Source organism: Apostichopus japonicus, chromosome 7 (assembly GCF_037975245.1).
Source record: "Apostichopus japonicus isolate 1M-3 chromosome 7, ASM3797524v1, whole genome shotgun sequence".
Classification (NCBI taxonomy): domain Eukaryota; kingdom Metazoa; phylum Echinodermata; class Holothuroidea; order Aspidochirotida; family Stichopodidae; genus Apostichopus; species Apostichopus japonicus.
The window spans coordinates 3963647-3990094 of record NC_092567.1 but is presented as its reverse complement, the minus strand read 5'-3'; the positions used below and the strand labels follow the sequence as shown (position 1 = coordinate 3990094).

Sequence of the window (26448 nt, the reverse complement as noted above, 5' to 3'; positions counted from 1 at the left end):
CATAAGCTTAGTCACCTTCCCCTGGTCAGGTGTTCTCTTCTTAAACTCTTCTTGCATCCACCTAAGTTAAGTAAAAATTCATGAATATTTGCAATTAAATTTGAATTTGGAATATAGATTCTTCCATTTTCAGCATTAACAACTAGTACACTTTAAATGGAATTGTTAAACAAAAGTAGCTGGACTTCAAACTCTAGCATTTAAGTTAGTATGGTATAAGTGTGGTTGACATCAGTGTGAATCTACTGTCCAGGTAATAATCACCAAGCTCACTTATGGCTGTGTGGATTGAACTGTGTATAACATTTATAGTGAACAACGCAATGGGTAGGTCAATGCACCTTAACTATACCAATTAACTCGGCAACATTGTGAGGTATATTATTGCTGATAAATAGTCATTATTTTGCATTAGCTAAAGTGAATAAGTTCAGTGTGTTCCTTTGAAAGATGTACAATATCAACTGTCATATTCATCAGAACTCTATGAGTAACATATTTTAAAAAATGATTCCATGTATAAAGTTTTGAGAGCTTTGAGCACTGACTGACTGAAAATCAAGTATTGTAATAATCGTTCTCAATGCTTTGAACCAGAATGCAAACTGCATTGTGTTTTGATGATGTTACATGTATAATCTTTATAAGAATGTGTAATGTAGGCTATATCCAGGATGAACAACAGGCTTTAATCTAGGTAGTACAACAAAAAGCATTGAGATATGACAAACAATATTCACCTCCACAGTTGATGACCGAAACAGACACTTATAGTCTTCTTGTACTGAGCATACAGATGTTGTGTTTAAAAAGTTTTCAATTTGACCCCTGTTGACAACAAATTACCTTTGGTCTCCACCAAAAACAAAAAGCTCCTTGTACCTAATATGGGAATTTTTGTAATCTCTAAAATCAATGGTGATAATGACTTCTATATATTTGATGTATGTTTGATATGAAGCCACTTCAAAAATGGTGCATAACATATTTAAAGTAGTGTCCTCCCACCTGATGTCAGGAATAGATGAAAATCATTGTAAATAAAATGTAATATCAAATGAGATCACTAACTGTATAAGAGCATTAAGTTTTTATTACCTTATATGTGCAGCAATAGATCCCGAGTCCTCTCCAGGATTGGAAAGAGAAGGCAAGCGTTTGGCTTTCTTGGGTTGTCTGATGTCTTCTGATGATCCAGAACGGATGCTCTTCCTTTCATTTCTAAACTTGTCTGACAGTTTTAGTTTCCAGTAGTCCTATGGGGATAAAGTATGATGCTTCTGTTTACACAGGAAAAACTATTATTGACAAAAACTTGAATTACTTTGGTCAATAAATTAAATGATCAGGGATTGTCATTTGCCAATATGCTCAAACAAGTAGTCTTCTTTGCCCTTTCAGAAGTGTAGGCAACATTTACTTAATCATTTTAACCTTCCAAACATTCAAATGCATGTGAATGTAACTTTACACATCAAGAATATTGAGTTTTTTCCTGCAATGGTGATGATGCACTCTGGTTCATTCACCAATTTCAAGCATGCTGTAATGAAGAGGTCTGCATTTTCCTTCGGACTTGATTACTCCCATCAATCTTGAATTTTAAACGGTCTACTATGCAAGTATTCTTTTCTAAGCATGAACCACATTTACTATTATTGTATGAGAAGCAAAATCTCATGCATTGTAATAAACTAAACCAGTACCTTAATATTTGGTTACCTATAACTAACATAACACTGCCTTTCACTGCAGTTAAATCATAATATTTCTGTGTTATCTTACGTATGGTTTGGCTGCAGGTATTGTGGTCTGGGCAAGACAAGGGTACTCCTTCACTAGCTGCTGTGCTATCTGTTCATACTGGAGTCTGGTTGGGTGGCTGTGAAATAAAATACCATATGTTAGAACCAGCGAATCTGATGTGGCTGATATACTACACCACTATAGGATTGTTTGATCACAAATAATGAACACCTGGCACCACTGCAGCCCAGGTACAGCTCTAGAGACCCTTTTCTTGTGGGGGGGGGGTGTATTTAGTGGCATTGGGATATGTTGGACTTTGATATTGGGGCCAATATTTTACATGTAAGCAAGGCTGTGGCATGACCGAGGGGAAGAGGAATCATAGGAGTTATTACAGCTCTGTGTTAGGGTCACTTAGAATTACTAATTTTTTTGGCTGCTAACTGCCTCTGAATGTTTTATGAGGAACTCCAAAAGCCCTTTCAATTAGGGCACGGTGAGAGTCGCATGACTTCCCAGCCTCATTAAATACTGTTAAAACACAAATGCATATCATATCCCATACAGGAATTATTCTGCATTGCAAAGATTTAACCACTTTGCCATGTAGAATATAATACATGTGGTATAAAGGTGAAAACTAACTAGAGTGTCAATGATCAAGCATGTTAAATACATTTCATGTTTCGCACGCTTAGCTAGATATGTAACTATTGTCCACAACAACTGATTTTGCAGCCTGGTGTTGGCTTGGCTTCTTTTGGACAAACATGTTTACAATATCTTGACTAAATATTGGAATTCTGTAGAACACAGAAAGTACACAAATAGTTAGTAACATGCATTCATGGCACAAGTTAAGTTATACTGCTTTTGAGGAGCTGTTTGTAATGGACACATATGAATAAGAATACTAACCTTCCAAATTGCCACATATAGTTGAACAAGACCTGTATTAGTTGTATTCTAAGCTTGGCAGTTGGGAACACTCCTTTCTGTAATGTTTGTCGCAACAAAGGTGACATATTTTCTCGTGGGATTCTGACATTGGTCGGCCATGGTTTATATTCAACATTCACTCTGAAATGCAAGATCACAACTTTCAACATGAATCGAGATGTAAATTATGTATGTCTTGTATTATTTATACTGGGGCAAGTAAACTTTATATTAACATGATACTATTTTGCAGGGCTGTAGCTATTAAATGAGGACAAGAACTTAAATTTTGGACTGCCTATAACTAAGCAGCCTTGGACTTGACCTACAACATTATGGCATTGCAGTCTGCTCTTCATAGCAAAGGAAAGTTGCTTTGACTCATTGCTGATAAATTTGGTAGCATGACAATACTGTGCATAGTACTTACATCTAAGTCTTACATCTTATGTTGAATTACATTCCATTTACTAGGGGCTACCTAGACGTGGTGGCAGGTAACAATTACAACCAATTGACAAACTTATGCAGTTATTTGTGCATTTAAAAGAACCAAATGATCAAAACATAGTATCCATTGACTAACAGCAACATCCTCAACCTACCTCTCTGTAGCATTCATAGCTCCCTTTAGAATTGCATCTTCTTTCAGGCCCTCATCTTTGCTGTTTTGTCCAGCCAATACGATATTTTCAGATACATCACTGAGCCCCAAAATGGCTGGCTGATTAACTGCAGATACCTCATCCAAACTTTCATCACATAGCGAAACACCACTTGGATCACTGAACAAACTTGCTTCACTGACACTAATACCGCTAGTGCCTGGCATGTTTATGTCCAAAAACATACATGTTTCAACTCTGATTTTGTCTCTTGCTTCAATGTCTGGAGGCTCTATTGTGAGCCATTCCCCCCACTCTTTACAGTATCTCTTCAGTTTGATGACATAATCAGTTGGAATCTTGAAAAGGTCACGTACTTTGTTGATAACGTCACAGTTTTCTCCATTAATTACTGTAACAATTCTGTTCTCAGTGCCAAAGGTCACCAAGATATGCATTGTGGAAGCTTATAGTGACACATCACAGACAAGTATTGTTTAAAAAATGTACTCTGACATCAAAATGTTTTTCAAAGCAAAAGTTAATGACATAAAGAAATGCTGAAACCTCAAAAAAGGCAATGGCTCTGTTGTCCCTAATAACAGTATCTGTTACATCCAGCACTAATTCTCCACATACATCAAGAACTTTAGAAAAGTCTTCAGGCATTAAAAAGGCAATTACGAATGACAGGTCTGAAAATATAGCCATGAATCTGTCAAGAAACAAACACACAAGACATAAAACCTGAGTTGCAGCTATGTGGTTGTTACAAGAATTCGTCCACGTACCTGTATCTCTGGACAATAAAAAAAACCTTCAATGCAACGACCACCTGACAGAGGATGGAAGTCTAAAATATCTGATGACCGTACCAAGTAAGGATCTGAAAATACTTCTGATGCAATGTAGCAATGGAACTTTTGACAGAAAGTACAATCTAAAAAGCTTCTCACCAAAAAATGAGCTTCTGAATGGTGCACTATAATTTTATCAATCTTTGCAAAATACAATACACCTTCACTCATTTGAGATGCCACAACAAAATCTGGCCTGTACAGAGTGCCATGAATTGTAACTGAATAGGCTGTTTGAAATTTTTCACATTTTAACTCTTTCACCAGTTTTTCTCTAACCACTGGATTAAATGCATCAACATGTTCTTCCTTTAAGCCAGTAGAATTGATGTTGTCTACTGCTAAGAAATTTTTAGATGTTGAGTACAAACTCATTAGACTTTGGTGACGCATTGCAAGTGTTTTGGGTATGTTTTTTCTATTTTTAGTCTTTCTAGCAAGGTCTTTGAAATAACTATGCTTTGCTTCAAATCTGATTGTTGAGCAGTTTGTTAGTGGTCCAAACATTTCCATTTGCTTGCTGTAATGAGTTAAATAATGCATTTTGGGTGTAAGCCCCTTTTCTGGATAAACAAGCAGATAGGAGTTTAAAAAATCTTGGACAAGGCCATCCATATATGCTATCATTTGAAAGTTTATCTTTGGAGCAAAAGCAAGATTTAATATATCATTCAATTGTAGAACTAAATTCCACACATCACAATCTTCTGGTACATTATTACCAAATATAAATGGGCCTAATCTACATAGGCACCACATTTGTGAAGCATTTTGCCTAATGACCAACTGAGTAGAGTTGGTTTCGATGTCTTGTCTGATCCTGTGTATTGAAATGCTTTCAAAGAACTGTTTATTTGAGACATGCTTATGCATTTCATTTCTACAAGTGATGTCAGTACTTGGCTCCAAACAAGTGGGCACACTCCCTCCAAAAGGTCATGCATTGGATCAAACGGAAGCCCATTTATCACATGGAAAAATGATAACCTATTTAAAGGTGAATCAGCCTTCACACCATAAACAGAAGATAGATTTGGATGTTGCCTTATCATTTGGAGTTGATGGTCATGGCCATCTATGGTTCTTGCTGTAAACTTTGTTGACAATGCAGGTTGCTTTAAACTTGCATAGGTACACATACATCCCCTGCAAATTCTAGAAGCAGTAAATCCTTCCATAAATCCTCCTATTCCATGACTACCTAAATTGTCTGCTGCAACGTAAGACACTGTACCTTTGAAGCTGTAAAATTCACCATTTGCGTTAACAGTAAGTCCCTTAGTCTCTAAGATGTTTAAGTCATTTATCAATTGTCTTGAGAGAATTTGTAAACCAAACTCCTTCAATAAACTTGTCTTACATAACCACACTAGTTGAATTGAATGCAGCTTTGATCTATATTTGGCTGGCAAATTTCCAATTGAAAAATACATTGCATTTAGCTTTTGCTTCTTATTGTAGCTCCCAAGAGGGTTGCAGACCTCAAAGTCATCAAAAAAGAGTTGAATTTGTAATGATAAATGCATTGAAAATAGTGGGTTACTGCGATACAAGTCCCCATCACAAAAGTTATGTAAAACACCTCTTCCACAATTTTGATGTGTGTTTAGTACCTCTCGTAAAACATCATCATGTTTGAGAAGGGACTGTAGGCTCTCAAGAATTGGTACATACATGTATGTAGCCATTTTGGTTTCATCAAGACAATATTCAACTGGTGACACATAATAGGTTTTATTCTTGATAAATCTCTCTTGATTTGCTTCACTTCCAAAATAATCCAAAACATGTAGTGGGGAATTCTTTTCTATAGTCTCAAAAACAGCCCTAATTCCTTCTGCACCAATCCCTTGACTTATAAGTTCACTTTTTATTTGTTCATTCTGATGAAACTGAGCACATGTTAATACCGAATGTAAGTCTTGTAACAGTTTATTCACTGTCGTCTTTGGAAGAGAATGTGTTTCTTTTACTTTCAGGACAAACAAACCTACAGCATCATGTAACGTATCTTTTTCAAATGTATCATTCTCCTTTGCATGTACATCTTGATCTAAATTTGGCCCTATATCTTCACTATGTCCATCAACAAGATCACCTTGCACATAATCTTCCTCAGAAACATCCATCCTAAATCTTTTGTGAATGCGTTGGATATGCTTTGTGTAAGAGTTTACATTAGTGTAGACTTTCTCACAACTGTCTATGCCACACCGGATACCGAAATTTGGCTCCTGTGAATGAACTAATCTATAATGCTCAATTAGCCATGTTCTTGTTTGAAAGTTCTGACAATGATAACAAAGATATACCAACTGGTCATTTGGATCCATGTTGTTCTATATAAAAATGTATGTTGTTCTTTATCTACAGACTTTGACAGACTATGAAATAATTTTTAGATTTTGTAAAACATTCAGCCAACAAAAAGCCACACATTTTTCCATGACCTAACCGAAAGAGCAAAATTGTTGATAATACATACAGGGAATGATATCATAAGTATGGAAAAAACAGCCTTATACTCGGTCATGCACATGTTAAAATTAAATGCCAGTGTGTGACCCTCTAACCAGAGTAATCATGGTTGGTCAGGTGTACAAAAAGAGCATTGCTCAACTTTACTGATTTATAATCATCTTACTGCAAATAACCCAAATGTGATGTTTCCCCAAGGCCTAATATGATTTGAAACACAGATTGTTACTGTTACACTGACTGATGATGGTAGTTCTTTAAAAGGTTACACCTTATATACAGTGACCCACAAATTAAAATGTGAATGTCTGGGTTGGCTAGGTACACCAGTCTGTTACACATGATTTGGGTCATACAAGTCCAAGCCTAAAATTATTAACTAACACTAGAACAGGCTTTAGTGTACAGGACTAGGCTAGACATAGTAATTGCAACTGCACTGAACAGGTGGATGGGATAGCTGCCTGTTGTCTAAGAAGTAGAACTTAAGTTTGTGTATAATATAACCAAAACTATTACCCTACGTTATGGTTATCATGGCAAGCTATCCCAACCCTGAAACAATGATATTAATCAACACAATCAAACTACGTTACGCATCAGACAGTAGGCTAATTCGTCTAGGCTATGCCAATACTTATACTAGCCTAACATAATACATTAGGGATATGAACTATCAACGGTAACCTAACTATCGTGCAAACCCCGGAACATCTAAACACCATTTAAATGATACGAAATGCACCTGATGTATTTTTTTTTACTTGTAATTGATGGCAAACAGTACGATAAAGCTTCAGATTTTAAGGTTAGAAGTTTAACATCGTAATTTGGCTCACTTAGTGAATTAAATCACAGGTGTTGGTTCAGATATCCGAATAGTCGTGCAGCCAGCCATGTAGAGCGCGGCGAGTGTTGCATATACGGTACATACATGTACAAATTGTATACATGTGCTGATGAAGTTACTCACATCTACCGTTTGGATAGTTCAAAAACACAGATCAAGAGTTAAAACACCGTGAAAGTGAGTAGAAGTTGTTGTTCAGGAAACTCACACGTGACTAGAATAACTTACTACGAGTATTCTTGATCGTAAACGGGTACGTTTAACCCGGTGCGTATTGTTTAACTCATTACGTAAGTATTATCACATGCGCAACGGGAATCGGTGTTTATTGTTATCTCCTTTGATGAGTGATCGTCCAAAACTCAAATTGTCTGTGTTTCTTTACATTGTAAATATGCTATTTTACTCAACTTAGCAGTTAATTTACCTAAATAAACTTTGTGTGTATAGAGTGTATATGATGGATGGATAGGATTACTGGATAGAATCGGATGTATTGATAAGATATATGGATATTATGGATATGATGGATGGATAGGAATGGTAGGATAGATGGATAATATGCATTAATATGTTGGATAAGATGGATAGGATAGATGGATAATATGCATTCAAGGATGGATAGGATGGATGGATAGTATGGATGGATAGGATGGATGAATATGATGGATGTATAGGATGGATGGATTGGATAGATGAACGGATACAATACATTCATAGGAACGATAGATAGGTTGTATCGGATAGATGGATAGGATGGATAGAATGGATGGATAGAAAGGATATATAGGATGGAGAGATATAATTGGATGTATAGGATGCATACGATGGATGGATAGGTGGATAGGGTGGATGAATATGGTAGATAGATAGGTTGGATAGGATTGATGGATATGATGGATGGATAGGATAGATGTATATGATAGATGGATTGGATAGATAGATAAGATAGATTGATACAATGGATAGGATAGATGGATATTTAGGATGGATGGATATGATGGAGGGAGTGGGTGGATGGACGGATAGGGTGAATGGATATGATGGATATATAGGATAGATGGATAGGATGGATAGACAGGGTGTATGGATAGGATAGATTCTAAGGATGAATAGGATGTATAGGATGAAGGGATACGATGGATTGATAGGATGGATAGTTGGATGAATAGATATAATGGATTGATAGGATGGATGGATAGGATGGATGGAAGGATAGATGGATTGGAAGGATTTGAGAGGATGAATGGATATGATGGATGGATATAATTGGAAGGATATGATGGATAGATGGATAGTATGGATGGATAGGATGGATGGATAAGATAGATATATAGGATGGATGGATAGGATAGATAGGATGGATAGGATATTTGGACAATATGAATACTATAATTATTCATATTAGAATGAAAATGTATCCTTATTACTATTATTGCTATGAATCATAAACCTTTCTGTAAAGACAATATCTCTGGTCCTGTCAAGGGTGTTTACTATCAATGTCATTCTCGCTTTCTCCACATATATCTTCCTTGTTCACGTCAGACTTGTTTACCTTTTACCTCGTATAAGAAGCCGTTTCACACTTCCTGCACAGTTGAAATGCATGCAAACCTGAATTAATAGGATGTAGCTTACCGCGTCACTGACTTATATGCAGTTTACATCTAGGACTAGGGCTTCACTGTGTAATTCGGGGGGAATGGTTGTGATTTCAGACCTAATTTAATACAAAAGAAATGATAGCTAACGTATATAATATTAATACTATATACTAGGGATGCACCGGATACAAATTTTTGGATCCGGCCGGAACCGGATTTTGCCGGATAGTACATGAAATCCGGCCGGACAAAATCCGGCCGGACAAAATCCGGCCGGACCCGGATTTTTTCATTACACAAAAGAAAATCATTAATAAGAAGTAGAAGTATGAAACAAGGAGCAAATCATATGTGAGGTATACGCATATTATTAAAAAAGGTGAAATTAAGACCCCATTAATGAGGTTAAATATTATTTGAAGTGGTGTAATCTACATTCTTTAATAAAATAACTACAATATAATTGTTGACAAGCTTGATATTGTATGTAAATTTGTTTGCTGGAAAAACACTGCATACTACCTATAAAGTTTGTTTTAAAACGGGAAGCTACATTTCACAAATCTCATACTTTATACTGAATTAAAAGATTATTTAATTGGATCTTTAGAAACAGTGGGTCAGACCATTGAGAAAATTAAATTAAACATGTTAAACCTAATTTTTCCTTACTTTGAATGTTTTTATTAATTTTTGGAAATAGTTTACATTGATTTAAGTTAATACCAAAACCTTTTTAAGGAATAATCCAGGCCAGATTTTGAAAAAGATCCAGCCGGATTTTGAAAAATATCCGGCCGGAACCGGACCCGGATAATTGCTCACTATCCGGCCGGATAGTCCAGCCGGACCGGATATCCGGTGCATCCCTACTATATACTAGACATAGTAAATTACGACGATATGTGAGGTTGTTTTGTATTTTCTACAAAGCATATATCCCCAAACTTCAAAGCGTACCTCTATTAAAGATGAAATAAACATATTTCAACAGGTGCAAATAACTAACTTTGAAAATTTGCCTTCAATAAATCTTATCATGTGATATGTCCCTCCTCGTATCAGCGAACATCGTTTACTATAAGGTTTTCTATTAGTTTACTTTCGATTTGCAATATACACATGTAATAGTGTGCTGTTTATAACACACAAGTCGGAACCTTCTCAGCCAATGTACAATCTACCAAATCGTCACAACCGAATGAATAATTATAACAGAATTTCTATGTGATTGTCTCCGTTACCGTGGGCGATGAATACCAGTGCTGCTTTGTTTAACTAACCGAGCTAGATATAACACCTAAATACCATTGTTGCTTGCTACCGCCATACATCTTTGACCCAGACAGACTGCAAACACTATGGAGGAATTGGTCGTGGTTAGCTGGGAATGGATGTATGAACTTTTGCGGTTCTCCAAAGTAAAAACTAATAATATGAACTAAAAGAGGAAGTTCAAATGACTATGACGGGTAGAGGTTGGATTTAGTTTTTAAGGACAAATTTAATGTTACATTTCTGAAAACCAATATTTTCTTTACCGTTGGCTGTTATTCAAGCTATGTATAAATATAACAGAAATATGCACTGACTTGCTAAAACAGATGTACATAAGTTAAGACTTTGTCAATAGGTAATAGCATCGCTTCCATTAATATACATCAGGCTTGCAAAACATGCCATCCTAACACATTCATATACTTTACTTTATAGCATGAACCTGACGTAAAAATACACGAACGTTTGCAATCTTCGTTGAAGGTTGTTTAATAAATAACGTACTGTACATACAACACTGTTAATGTTGGATTCATTACCGAGATCAAGAAGATCTCAAACATGTCACATAATCCTGTATTATACAAAAAGTAAAACAAGAAACGTTTTCAAGGCGAATATTGATCACATTAAAGACATATGCGCATGAGCATGAATTAACATGTTTCAATAAAATAATTAACCGGTTAACCGTCAAAATTTAACCAGTCCGGTCTTATTTTACCTCGTAGTTGCAGACTTAGGAAAGATTGAAAACAGGTAAGAGGCTAAGATAATAAGAAAAAAGTTATCGTGATCAGGAACAAGGTACAAAACAAAAACATTTCAATATTACAGAGTTCTATATTTCTGTATCTTTTCTCGTAAAACCGTATATTGTTCATGCGTCTTCTGTGTTTGGATATTTGAGAAGGTCGACGAAATTTCAAATTCGAATAGAATCTTTCAAAGTTCTCGCAAACTGCCGTTAACTTGTGAAAAATCTAGAATATTGTGTCAGTTGTAACGAAAGTTTAATTGAATTGCATTATTCATAATGTGATCGTGGAGCAAACTCTGACAATTCAGAATTAATAGCGTGACCATTCCGCAAAAAAGTATAGCGCCCTCGAAAACGACAGTTTTCGACAGCCTCTTGGAAAGGAGTTGGTTGAATCTGAAATGGCCGGGCGCCTTTCTTCCCTTCAATTTAGTCGGATTTTTATCATAATTATTTAGAAGTAGCTTAGTGATCTACTGTTTTTCCTTGAAAATAATATATCAAAGAAGCGTTAAAATATCATTCATTATCACTAACTGCATGATCAGTTCAAGCTAGCGGTTTGCGAATAAGATGATCCTAATAAGAAAATAAAATATGTTCAATCAATTGCTGATCAGTTTTGTCTTGGTTTATCTTATAAAAAAAACAAGGTATGTTACTACCGTTTTACGTTAAATTACCTTAATCAGTTCCTCATTAGTCAGTACTGTTTAAATTACATTAATCAGTCCCTCATTAGTAAGTACGGTTTAAATTACATATAATCAGTTCCTCATTAGTAACTACGATTTAAAGAAGTTTGACCGTATCGGTATCTGTATGTTTCAATTTCGGGAGAGATTTGGTGTTGCCAAGGTTTTTTTGTTTTTGTATGTAATTGAAATTTGTTCCAAGCACTAGTAAAATAAAAATGAAAAAAAAAACTGGTAAAGTTTTGTCAAGAAGCTATTTTCTAGTGTTGTAGTACTCGAAAAGCACCCGGCACTCGAGTGGCTTTCAAACATCTTTTTTTTTCAAATGATCGGTACTCGCACTAGGTTAACAGTACTTGGTACTCATCCTTTCGCAACCGCACTCTGATGCTTAAGTACTCGTACTTGTACTCGATTCAAAGTGCTTGGTACTTGTTCGTGACGAATACTTTAAGACTAGTAATGTAAAACAAACAGTTTCGTAATACTGACGTTACAGTAGGTAGTTATTATAAGTTATCGATGATTTTTATTACTCTGTAATGTCACCGTTCTCATGTGTCTCTACTGCAGCAGAATAGCCGTTTATATTACCAAGAACAGTACATATAGCATGAACAAAGAAAGCATAAGTGATGTATATTATGTGTCTAACATAAAACAATTTATAGCATGTTTGTAGTATTAATATGGCACTTGCAACCCTATTAACCCATCATTTTAAGACATTTTACATTTGAAAATTTGTCAAACCATAACAAGACACGAACAATGTCTTCATATTCGACTGGTATATATCATTTACTTATAATCACCACAGGGAACAGTTTTAAATATTAGGTTTTTGTATAATTTAAGAAATCAGAAGTACTCGTATGAAATAGTTTAATTCGTACTCGGTACTGAATACTGTATATAGAATACTGTACTCGAAAACTGGTACTCGGATCCTAAAAAGCCAGTCATCGGGCTAGGATACCTGGGTTCTCGGGAACCTCAAGTACTTAAAAGTACTTGGTACTCGGATAAATGTACCTGGCTTCAACACTGTTACTATTCTGTTCAGTTTTGTTTGATATCATTGTATTTGGTCAAATCTTTAACAACCAGAACAATTAAATTCTTATAAGCCTATAGACTACTTTCACACCAATAAACAGAGTACAACTCATCATTAATTGACTTGGACTGGCCCATTGTTTTATTATAAAAATGACTTATAACATATATTATACTGGTGTAAACAGTTGAATAGCAGCTATTTGAAATCAGATCATGGAAAAAAGGAACTTCGTGCAGCTGCTGATTGAATATTACTAAGGAATAATTATGCTAAATTTCAAACTTTTGTTCTGTCAAATTTTCAGCGAATCTAGGAGAAATCTTCATATCTTTACCACGGAACAAACAAAAAATGCTATAACATTTGAAATATTTATCGGATTGGAGAAGAAACAAGCAAAACTTAAAAAAAAAACAGCTAACAGTGGGACTGACTAAATTTTTCTTCTCATTGAAATTATGTATTCAAATTATTCAATTCAATTTTGGGTGATCAATCAATTTACCCATAAAGATAAATAATAATAATAATAAGAAACGTTTGCAGCCAGGGTCAATTTTTAGAAGTCACAAGTAGGAGTGGGGGGGTAGGGGTGGGGATAGGATCAATTTAAAGAAAGCTGCCTTCACACATGTTATAATATACAATTATCTAATGAAGTTCAACGTGACTGTCAAATCTTCAGCCCCCTTGCCCACATTTGGAAAATGCAATGAGTGACAAATTTACAATAAAATGGCCAACGTTTTCAGACAAGACAGTGAAAATTTGAAATAAGATGTCAAATTTTCGACATATTGCTATCCTTTCGACTTGCTATATGACAAGCGTAGTCAAAAATATTTGCAGAATATAGAAATTGGCAAGGAGATTTGTGTTGCTAAGGAACAACTGTCATGTCGTCTGCTGTTTGTGTCTATGTACATTTGTGTACAGTCTTGACTAGCTGCGTGAGTTCCAGCTGCAGTTTGATGTTTGAAAAGTACTCAAAATGAAAATGTTTTAATTGAAAATTGCGGTAATCATCAAGAAATGTACCATTTAGCTAGATTCAATTGTTCTGGTATATCTTCACGAGGAACGTGGTAGCTATAAGATCATGACCTCAGTTGTTGTGGAATCATATTCATTCAAGGCGAAACCACTAGAGTTGAGTGTCAAAAGGGACAAGGGGTCACAATGGTTAGTATACGTTGTTAGGCGCGATTCCGCATTGACATATACGATCGAGGTTAATGTACACGCCGATTGTTGAGTAATTGTCGTGTGCCTCGTCGACAAGCGGTAAGATTATTTTCGGGGTACAAATTAGAAACTAGAACTTGATCTAAGTTAGAACTTAGCTAGGCAAGGACTTCAAAGTAGGGTGACATGTGAATATCTTCTTAATAGAAAACGTTATAGTTAGTTTGATTTAGCGAGAATTTCATTTGAACAGTTCCCATATTCAAAGTGCGTGTCATAACCAATGAACGTTACTTAAAACAGGCGCATTCGTAAAAACCGTTACAAAGGCTTTCACGCCATCAGTGTATACATTTAGTAACTGTTGTTTCCCTGCTATTGTATATAGTATGACCTCTGCCTCGGTTTGATACATATGAATAGATTTGTTATGTTACTGCGTTACCTGCAGAAATGACTCATATTTTAGTAAAGCTTTCAAATACAGGTAAACAATAGAAAATGTGATACAATTGCTCAAATCAGAACGTATGGCACATTAGTTGTACGACAGGTTTTAACACGGCGATCACTGTTATACACGAAGTAGTGGATGTGTTCCTCCAAATAGCTTTGTATATCGGATTGATGTCTGCACACTTTGGATACGTTGACTGTGTTTATAATGGAATTCCGATGTTGTCACATTGACCTTCGATTTAGAAAGGCTTGATCTACTGCTATGGCATTGTATGTTCATCAACACTTCCTCAACCAAACAGTTGGACATCACCTCCCATTCCAGGACCATTCGATACTGGAACCAATTATCAAGGATTGAATATAACATGAAGGATTCCCATATTATTGAAACTAAAGGTCGTTGAGTCATGATATTTACATCAGAACAAAGGTCATCCAACTAAACCCTGATTAGGTAAGTAAATAAGGTTAATAGATTGTACTTATCGATGGAGGAATTAACGGAGGGAGGCATAGTGCAGGACCTGCTGACAAAGGGGGAATCCACCACTCCCCCCTTCCGCCTACATACACGTACACGCTAGACTGTATCTAATGTCGATTTGTATTCAAGTTATTCCATTTTGGAGTGAGTTTGTGTATGTGTGATTTCCCTTTGTTGTTGATTTTGAACTCACCTATGTGGTTCACTTTCTTCTTTGTGTTTTTGTTAACTACATGCACTAATTTGATCATTTATTACTCTACACGTAGCCCGTTTGCATTACCGTTGCGGAATAGAGCGGCTTAATTTGGAAAATTTTGTATAGGAACTTAACGAATACAAATAAAATAACGAATCACAGTTCCCTACGAGAGCCAACATAACCCCCCCCCCCCCCCATCCCCTAGACCGTACGTTATATATATATAGTTCATGTGTATTTTGTTTGGTAAGACACCTATCAACAACTAGAAACCCTGTACTGGTACAAGTACCTTGAAAGTATATAAAGTTAATATATTGTACTAATCAATGAAGGAATTAAGGAAGGTGAGGATAGTACAAAACCTGATAGCCAGGCAATAGAATTGTACCCCAGTCCCCTCTCATCAACATATTAAAAGAAAAACATATCATTGACTATGCCTTGAACAACAAAATCTACTTTTCTTCGAAGCGTATATTATTACAGCAAAAACAATTATAAAGTGCTTAAACTCCGTAACGGTTGCCATGATACAATTATTCCGTCTGACGTCACTGTGTCGATACTTCTCTATTACAATTATTGTCTCTTTGCGGCAACAAATTCGCATGAGTGGTTGCAATTGTTCAAGTTTAAAGTATTTTCTGCATACTAAACTTACCCGACTCCTAAGTTTGTCAAAAGTACATTGTCAATATCTCAGTCTGTACGAAACATGTATTTACTATTAAAATAACTGAAAAGCTAGGTCCGGTGTATCGTTTAGTTTCTATTAAAGGCCAAAGTCTAGATATGAGATGTTGACAGGAACGAAAATGCCGCCCAGAATCTTAATGTCGGTTTTACATTCTGGTCAGTATTGATGATGATGATGATGATGATGATGATGATGATGATGATGATGATGATGATGATGATGATGATGATGATGATGATGATGATGATGATGATGATGATGATGATGATGATGATGATGATGATGATGATGATGATGATGATGATGATGATGATGATGATGATGATGATGATGATGATGATGATGATGATGATGATGATGATGATGATGATGATGATGATGATGATGATGATGATGATGATGATGATGATGATGATGATGATGATGATGATGATGATGATGATGATGATGATGATGATGATGATGATGATGATGATGATGATGATGATGATGATGATGATGAAAAACAAAGGATTTCACTTCCGTATAACGTTCTATCAGTTCCTCATTAGCAAGTAGCCTAAGGTTTAAATTATTTTAATCAGTTTCTCATTAGTAACTTCGATTTAAAGAAGTTTGACCGTTTCGGTATCTGTATTTTCATGTTAGGGAGAGATTTGGTGGTGCCAAGTTCTTTTTGTTTGTGTATGTAATGGGAATAGCCGAGTATATTATCACGTACAGTTACATATAGGATGCACAGAGAAAACATAAGTGATGTATTTTTCTAACATTTAATAATGTGTAGCATGTTCTTAGTATTACTATTACACTTGGACCCATATTAACCCATCATTTAAGACATTTTACATTTGAAAATGTATCAAACAATAACAAGACACGAACAATGTATTCATATTCGACTGGTATATATCTTTTACTTATAATTACCACCGGGAGCAGTTATAAATATAAGTTTTTTTTTTGTATATTTCAAAAACCAAATGTACTCGTATGAAATAATATACTTCGTACTCGGTACTCGGCTTCTAAATATTGTTCTCAAAAATTGGTACTCGGTGCTCGGATCATACGAAGTAGTCATCGGACTATGATACCTGGTACTCGGAGCCTCATTTCGAAAGTACTTGGTACTAGGATACATGTACTTGGCTACAACACTGTTGCTATTTCTTCATTTTTGCTATATATAATTTTATTTGATCAAATCTTCAACAACCAGAAAAATTTACTTATTATAGGCCTATAGACTACGTTCACATCAATAAGCAGAGTATAACCCATCTTTAAAGAACTTTGACTTGCTCATGATTTTCTTCAATAAACATAACTTGCAGCCTGTTAACCTTTATAACAAAAATGACATATAAATTATACTGGTGTAAACAGTTAAATGGCAGCTGTTTGTAATCACTCAGATCATGGGAAACAGGGGACTACGTGCAGTTGCTGGTTGAATATTAATAAGGAATAATTGTGCTAAATTCCAAACGTTTATTCTGTAAACCTCCTAAGCGAATCTAGGAGGATATTCATATCTATACAACAAAAAGAAACAAACAATGCTATAACATTTCCTAAGATATCGATCAGATTGGAGAAGAAAAAAGCAAATCTTTAAACAACAGCTAACAGAGGAACTGACTAAATTTGTTCCTTTGATCTAAATTTTCAATTCAAATTCAGTCTTCAGTGATCAATATATTTACCAATGGAGATAAGTAATATAATAAAAAAAGTCTGTACATAGGGCTAATTTTAATAAGTCACTTAAGCGTTACTTAAAGCAGGACTATTCGCAAAGGCGTTACAAAAGGCTTTTACGTCATCAGTTAAAATTTAGTAACTGACGTCTCCCTGCTATTGTATATGCAGTAAGGCCTCCGACTCGGTTGGATAATTATGAATATATTGTTTGTTCCTACGTTTACTGAAGAAATGACTCATAACTGAAATTTTTCTTTAATAAAAGTACACAGAATATAAGTGTAACCAAATAATCAAGTCAGAACGTATGGCGCATCAGTTGTACGACATGTTTTAACACGGCGATCATGGAAAATATGAAGTAGTGGATATGTTACTGGAAATAGCTTTATACATCTGCACAGTTTGGACATATTGACCGGTTTTGTAATGGAATTCCGATACTGTCATTTTCACCTTAGATTTAGAAAAGCTTGATCTATAACTATGGCATTGTATGTTAATCAACACTTCCTCAACCAAACAGTTGGACACAACCACCCATTCCAGGACCATTTGATACCGGAACCAATAATCAAGGATTGAATATAACATGAAGGATTTCCATTTTATTGAAACTAAAGCTCATTGAGTCAATGATATTTACACCAAAACAAAGGACATCCAATTAAAACCTGATTAGGTAAGTAAATAAGGTTCATAGATTGTACTGATCAATGTAGGAAATAAGGGAGGTGGTATAGTGCAGGACCTGGTGACAAAGAGGGAAATCCACCACTCCCGACCTCCCCCCCCCCCTACACACACACACAAAACGATATACTTCATTTAGTGTCAATTTGTATTCAAGTTATTTCATTTTAGGGTGAGCTTGTGTATGTGTGATGTCTTTTTGTTGTTGATTTTGAACTCACCTATGTGGTTCACTTTTTTCTTTGTTTATGTAATCTACTCTCCTTAAAATGAAAGACTGAAATGTTAGTCTAATCATCTGAAATTTCAGTATAATGATGGATGGTATTAGGGATCAAACTACATAGACTAAATTCCAGTCTAAAATGTAAAGACTGAATGTCAGTCTTAGCTAGACTAAATACTCTGCAGTATAATAGACTGAAAATCAAACCATTTTAAACTGAACAGTTAGAAGTTTAGACCGAATTATTGCAGCACCAGTCTAAATTAGATTGAACACTTTCTAGTCTATTAGTCTGATATATAGGCTGAAAAGTCAGTCGTTCAGAATGAATTATAACACATCATAGCTATACTGTCAATCTAATGAATTGCAAATTCTGGTTTTAAAATGCTTTTCTAATGATCCTCCATGTTGGCTAAGTGCTGAAATTCTTCATTGTTGATGCATTTACCCTCAAAAACAACATTCTAAGATATGTTAATGCAAGGGAATTTACTGAAAGGTGCATAATGGCTCCTGAGTTAGTATGGTCTGTATTTCAGTCTTTTTCTCAACACAAGCACCAGAAAACACACTACTTGTTAAGAAAAAGTCGCCTAGGAAAGAACCTGGGCACGAAAACCAAACTACCGAACGACTGATGCGCTCTCAACCCCAGTCCCCTTTCATCGGGACTGTGACTGAGAGGTCATCGTCGGGTGTGCATTACCATTCCCTTCGAAAGATACTACACATACTACTTATACTACATATGATCTAAGCCAAAAGGCCGAAACACAAGTCACTTTTCTGATCAATGTTTAACAAATCATGTTGTGATTTCAACATTATTCAGTGGAAGTTAAAAATTGGTTGTAGACAATGATACTTTAAACATCGGTGAACTGAGTACTTTGGAAATACTATCAGTTGATCAAGAATTGTAGATATCTTACAGGTATAACATGTTAGACAGTTTAACATTTGGCTTCAGATATGAAAGAGTATTAAATTCATCACAGAGTGGTGGAATTTGCTTCCACATAGACCTTTTTGTTTTGTTTTAGTGATAGGATAAACATAGGTGTGGGCCTATGTTTTCAGCTTTAAATGGACTTTTTTATCATTTATATGCTTCATGTACATTCCTGTACTAGCTTGTGTATTTGTTCTATCTATCTGCTTTCTATCTCTGTAACTTGATACATTAACATCTCAGAGCTGCACTGGAAAGAAGTGACTTCTACTGTTGGCAAGATTCGAACATTTGAAGTGCAAAAACATAGACTGCGTGCACCGTTGTTTTGTATATAACATGAACATCAGACAACCAAGGCATGATAATTTGTCTTACTATGGGATTACCTTAATAAAGATAGAAAAACAAAGTTTTCAATAAATATGCACAGACATTGCAAATATGTGAGTAAACAATTAAAATGCCTGTAATTATTAATGTGAACTGTTAGTATAAAAAGAGAGATACCACAAAACAAGAACCCTACAGTCCATAGTAACATAGTTCTTAAGTAAATGGCCACACAGGATCGAAACAGTCGAATCTTGTTCACTTAATGTGCAAGTCATGTACATGAATATTGATTTGAGTGGACTTCAAATGGGGTGAGTCATCTTCAGTTCGCTGCAAAAGTGTAGCATTGTCAGATGTTGTGAAGCGACTTCTATCCAATGTATTTCTGTGGTTAACGTTAACAAGCAATTGTTTATGTAATTTCACAAACTCCCACATTTTTGGAGACGCAGTGACTTTTGAAGAGCTTGTCGGCTGCCTCCACAATGTTTGCCCAGCTGGAAATAACTGTTTTGTTGGCTCAGCTACAATGAAACAGTTACTTATGGCCAGTGTCATGTCCACCAGAAAGTTTAAATTGCTGACTATACTGGACAATATTTCTTTTCCGGGCTGCAGCTTCAACATCTGTGCCTTCCTGTTGAGTAAGGATATGAAATCAATTTAAAGAAATATTCTTACAGAATTGTTTAGACAGTGAGCGTAACCCGTAAATGCATTTTATATTAACCCAATTGTTGAGGACCCCTGGCATGGATAAATCAGATTATTCATGGGACTCTTTAACTTGGAGCTAAGAAACAAAGGATACAGTACTTGTATTTCCCTAGGAAAGAATAAAGAAAATGAAATATGACTGGCAAGAGAAGGCAAAGCTACTTTAGGTCACCACACATGCAATGTATGTTTGATGTGATGTGTAACATGAAGAATAGCCAGCAAAGAAACATAATGATAAGAATGAGTGAGGGATAACTGACCTATCATTGATGGCATTTTGCTGATTAACAATACTAGTACAATTAGTGATAAGGTGATCAAGATGTCAACTTTGCAAGAATTAAAGCACACATCAGGGTCTGAGGTCTGAGAACCATTCTTTCACAGAAAGGAGATCTTGTCATATGTTTTTCTTTGAGGTAGTGATTAAAACCCTTTATGAATCTTTCACACACTAAATCATCTTACCATTACTTATTAACCATAACTGTATTTTTGTGGCATGTTGTCGCCAAATGTTCTCCCACCGTTTTATAGGCTACTATAGCAGTAAGTTTAGTTCCAAAGATACGAATCTGTCACAATACATTTGGAAAACTAAATATGTATTGTGATGAGGTTTCAATGCTGACAAGATTTTTATTACAAAATAAACCCTGATTTATGCCTTTAGGTCCCATGTTGCGTTCAAGTAAACAAATTATCATTTCTTTGTACACAGTAAGCCTATAATCACACTTCCACATATACTGTATGTTCTTTTCTTCAAAATTTAGGTTGTATTGAAAATCTGAACAATTAAACAAAATGAGATCAAAACAAACCAGGCGATTATTCACATATACCCCCGTGTTTACATTTTCTGAGTTCTGGTGTGCATGTACTTACGGCCACACTGTACCATACACAGTGATACATATTACAAAACAACGGTCTCATTGCTGCTATTTTGTGAATTAGCCAATATTTGTAGTAAGAAATACACAATTGGAAAGATTGTGATTGCAGACACTAACACGAGGATGATATCAGCACAATATGTAGGTTGGTCATAGCTATTACTATTACCAAGGTGATGGACGCATCACTATTTGCAGGGTTGTTCAGCGGCCCTGACAATAATTTAAAATGTATTCATAATTTAACTAACAGCTATATTCTGTAAATAAATAATAAATAAATACCATACATTAAAGTGCTGTTATCATGAAAAAAATAATTCTCAAGAGCACTGTACAAAAGAATCAAATCCTGGACTATAAAAATACTCAAACATAAAAAAAAACTAAAAGTAAAAACAACAGCAGTAAAAGTAGAAGTAAAACATGCTCAAGAGCACTGTACAAAAGAACCAAAACCTGGAATATAAAAATACCAAACTTAAGAAAACCTAAAAGTAATAACAACAGCAGAAAAAGTAAAACCTGATAAAAGACAGGGTAATAAACCACAATAAAGAAAAATAAAATATATAAATAATACATAAATATGGGCACAGTAAAGTGAATAAAACAAAGAAATGTGAATAAGATTAATGCCCATACTCGAGCCTAAAAAGATAAGTTTTCAAGTGCTTCTTAAAAGTGTCCATATGTGTGATATTTCTTAAGTGATGGGGAAGAGAATTCCAGAGTTTAGGACCTGCAGCACTAAAAGAACAATCTCCATATGTGACTTTGTTAGTATGAGGAATGATTAGAGAAAGATGACTTTGGGACCGTAATGCCCTAGCTGGCGTGTAGCGTTTAACTAAATCAGACATATAACTCGGAGATTGATCATTAAGAACACGAAAAACGTGCAGAATGAGTTTGTAATTTATCCGGCGATGAATTGGTAACCAATGCAGGTCTCGGAGTACAGGAGTTATATGTTCGTAACGACGGGTTCTGGTGATGATTCTGGCAGCCGTATTCTGGACCCTCTGTAGTTTTTTGATTGAGGAGCATGACGTTCCATTCAAGAGAGCATTACAGTAATCCAGACGAGATGCAACCAGCGAATAGACGAGAGACTTGGTTACCTCCTCGTTAAGGGATAGACGAATTCTCCCGATGATACGTAATTGGCTGTAACAAGACCGACTAATTAAATTTATATGGTTTTTCATGGACAAACATGAGTCAAATAACACACAAAGATTCCGTACTGATGACGAGGGTGGAATGACATCATTGCCCATTCTCAATGAAGGAAGGTGGATCGTTCGTTTGCTATGCTTTGAATGGAAAATTATCATGTCTTGTCATCGTTAAGCTTAAGCATGTTAACAGCCATCCATTTTCTGACATCTTCAAGACATGTCTCCAATATATGTAGAGGATTAATTGCATCAGGAGAATCAAGTGGCTTAAACGAAAGGTAAATTTGGGTGTCGTCGGCGCACATATGGTAATCAAGGCCATGCTGCCTCATAAGATCGCCCAGTGGTTTAGTATACATGGAGTATAACTTTGGTCCTAGTACTGATCCCTGAGGAACACCATATTTAAGTAACAGAGGTGCAGATTTTATGTTATCAATGATGACGGACTGGCGTCTATTTTGAAGATAAGAAGTCATCCATTTTAAGGCGTTTCCGGTTATCCCATACATATTACGAAGCCGATTTAGCAAAATTGAGTGATCGATGGTGTCAAATGCAGCAGATAAATCCAGTAAAACTAATGCTACTGCCTTTCCGTCGTCTATGTTATGCACGATGTCGGACTGTACCTTGATTGGGGTTGTTTCGGTCGAATGTAACTTGGTATAGGCACTTTGATATTTTTCTTGAAGTTCGTTGTCGTCCATGTACTGATCGAGGCGCCGAGCAACAACTTTCTCTAATACCTTTGGCAAGAAGCTAAGGTTTGAGACAGGTTTTGTACGAAGTATAGGAGAGATCCAGATCTACTAGTTGGCAGCTTCCCATAAATATACCTCTTCATATTTAACTATCTGTGCAACATGTAGATTAGAGTAGATATAGTACAGATGTCCTTCTGAAATGAAAAGAAAGAATATTAAATAATTAGAACATCACATAAATTGCACCATCTAGTTTAAATGGTATGGACTGTTCATTAAGCTACTTCCCAATCACAGGCTGAGAGATTTACCATCCACCTCCTACAACTTTTACAGATGGTATTACAAGTAGATTTAATATTCGGCATAACTTTTTTTTCTAATAGGGTTGTAAATTAGTATAACGGTTTACCTGAGAAAGTTGTACTTGCAAGTAGTGTGAATGGGTTTAAGAATGCTTTGGATAAGCACTTTAAGCATGGTTATTGGCTCAGAGTGTTTGTTTCTTCAGTTTTCTTTCTCTCTCAGGACTATAATGTCCTTGATGGGGACTTGAGTGTCCCTCCTGATCCTGTTTTTCTACTAAACTAAACTAACCCGTTTGAGGCTTATAGCATTGCACTGATAACGTGCTGATGCTTATTTTCACACGGCCCACTGATACCTTACACCCAATAGCTACTCTAAGTTACAACTTACGTAGTTACTATTGTTTTTTAATGATCAAATCTGAGCACTGTACACAAAACTTGTTTGGCTCCACATAGTAGTTTGAGTATGATACAGGCATCATATCACCTTATTTCTCTTCCTTTACAACATTATATCCCTAACGCAATGTTATTAAGAAGCATAGACACAGGCACAGCCTAAGCCTTTTGGCCGAGGTTACAATTAACTAGCGTAGCCTCGTTAGGCTTAGGTAACTTAACATGGGTAAATTAAATACAAGTTAGGCCTAGGCTAGCTTGACTTAACTGCATATTTACCAACTACTAACTAGCCTACTATAACTAGTGCTAGACCAAGACTAGGCCCTGTTGTGTTAAACCTAGGCTTTAGACAGTAGTACCAGCCAACTATAACTTACAACCTAGCCGTAGGGATGTAGAAGACGGTAAAATCGCGTATCACGTGACATCTTGTGATCACACGCAAATTTGAATGATTCGATACGTAAAGCACGAAGAATAAAATAGACGCTCAAAAAGCCTCAAATTCGATCAAATTCAAAGCAGTATGTTACCTTCTCACCATGAGAGAGAAACAGCTATGTTGAACTGTGTTTTAATAAATTTATTTTATGTTTCTCCAATTTGTCTATACCATCGGCATGCGAATAGTCAGTGCATGTGAATTGCGTGTAATTTCAATATAAAATAATTTAAGGTCGGCCTAGTCTAACTTTGTTGTCATAAAACTGTTGTACGGATACCTTTACAAAGGATTAATTTAATCTTGCATCATGGTTCTATCAGAGAATATCTCAAAACGACATGACCATTAATCACGTCCGTAATATCCCAACGGGTACATTTTGTGCGTCCACGATTTTAGAGACATTTTCTGAGGCTTCACCTGTCAAAACTTCAAGTTAGTCAAATATTTGAAGGAGAGTATAATATTAAATAATCTTCAGGAAACAGAACGATCAGCTGCATCATCAGTTTTTGGAGAAAGAAAAAGACCAAATTAGCATCGCGGTTTTACCGTATGCCTATACCATCTAAGTTAGGGCCTACATCTTTTCATCATTTCTCTTTATTTATAAACTTCTTGAGCTTCCACAAACATATCAAAGTAAAAGTGTATAGGACAAGAACACTCGAAAATAATTTGCATATGCTAAGTTTGTCATGATAGGATTAACGTTAGGCCTAACTCTAACCTAGGCCTAAATTACTAACAGTTAATACTAGCCCTACGTACAGTGATTCGTTAACGCTAGCCATATAGCCTGTCAGTATGTTAGGCCTAACTAGACTATGCCTACCGCCAGTCAACATCCTATTCAGTGTTCTAAACTGCAAATGTACAATATGCACGCAGGCTAAGCCACACAATTGTGCCTGTTAACATTTTATATAAATTAAACAAAAGAATAAAGTAGGGCCTACACTCGAACTGCGTAAGGAATTCGTCACCAAAGCCTTCTCCGCAAGAAACGTTCTTGGCAATTCTGCCATTTTCACTGGAACTTCCAAGTACATACGTGTATAGAGGGACGTAGCTAAGGCCTGGTGATTGGGGGGGGGGGGGGTAATGGCTGAACTTCCAACTGGATGGGTTTTGAAGCCAGAAAATTCCAATTGCTGCCTTGTACCCTCCATGCACTACTCGTCAACGATACGGTCAGTGTCATTCAGACTCCCCGTCTTTCGCGACTGCACTTTTGTTCCGAACTTTTTTCGAATCATTTGTACCACTGGCTCTCACTTCACAATCTTATGAATCATTATGGTTAAGCAAGTAAGCTGCGTATAAGTTTTATGCTTGAAGGCTATATAGACTACTAACTACAAAAGCTATGTTAATGTAACAAAGGGGATTTTTTTTTCTTCAACAAATTATATTCGACGACAAAAATACAGTGCTTTTTCCTAGCGCACTTAACATTATTTCCATTTGGAATGAAGTGAACAATTGAACATTTTGCAGAATTTTTTTAAATTGACGAGATATGATAAGTTGTCAGCTAAACATTTTGCAGAAAAAATGTCCAATTGACGAGATATAATAAGTTGTCAATTAAACATTTTGCAGAAAATTGTTCAATTGCTCAGTTAAATCAACTGAGCAATCCAACATTTTTCTGATTTATATTAAGATTTAATCTTGAAAAATGTCAACTTATGTGGCAAAGTTTTTCTTAAGTTGATGGCACTTTTAAGCTTCCGTAGATTAGTATTGAGCGTTTTAGTTGTATACCATAGAGGCAATATATATCCTGAACTTACTTCAAGCTAGCGAACAGGGTCAACCCACCTAATAGCAAAATGGGTACATAAATAAACCGAATTGAAGCTGGCGAACGTTGTACAGTGGTTCTATGAGGCATATTCAAAATCATACGAAGTTTTGTATGGTGGAGTATAAGGATCGCGAGA

At 35.7% G+C, this 26448-nt stretch overlaps 3 protein-coding genes across 6 annotated transcripts in view; 2 read left to right on the top strand and 1 right to left on the bottom strand.

The window, feature by feature from the left end:
- The window catches only part of LOC139969961 (NACHT, LRR and PYD domains-containing protein 3-like), a 184791-nt gene that overhangs the window by 92207 nt on the left and 66136 nt on the right, over nucleotides 1-26448 (top strand). The window contains exon 1 of one of the 4 annotated variants that reach the window (XM_071975417.1): nucleotides 14461-14982. The exons of the other annotated variants lie outside the window; for them this stretch is intronic. The gene's annotated coding sequence lies outside the window, so the exon portion shown is untranslated. Of the gene's footprint in view, nucleotides 1-14460; nucleotides 14983-26448 lie in introns of those variants that run through there. 4 annotated transcript variants of the gene reach the window in all.
- Nucleotides 875-4857, bottom strand: LOC139970160 (uncharacterized). The gene is made up of 4 exons (XM_071975801.1): nucleotides 3294-4857; nucleotides 2668-2829; nucleotides 1786-1882; nucleotides 875-1256 (listed from the first exon to the last, which is right to left on the bottom strand). Exons 1-4 carry the CDS (start codon nucleotides 3749-3751, stop codon nucleotides 1095-1097), a joined length of 879 nt encoding a protein of 292 aa, XP_071831902.1. The 5' UTR covers nucleotides 3752-4857; the 3' UTR covers nucleotides 875-1094.
- The window catches only part of LOC139969971 (uncharacterized), a 480181-nt gene continuing 470588 nt past the window's right edge, over nucleotides 16856-26448 (top strand). The window contains exon 1 of the mRNA XM_071975453.1: nucleotides 16856-18303. The gene's annotated coding sequence lies outside the window, so the exon portion shown is untranslated. The remainder of the gene's footprint in view (nucleotides 18304-26448) is intronic.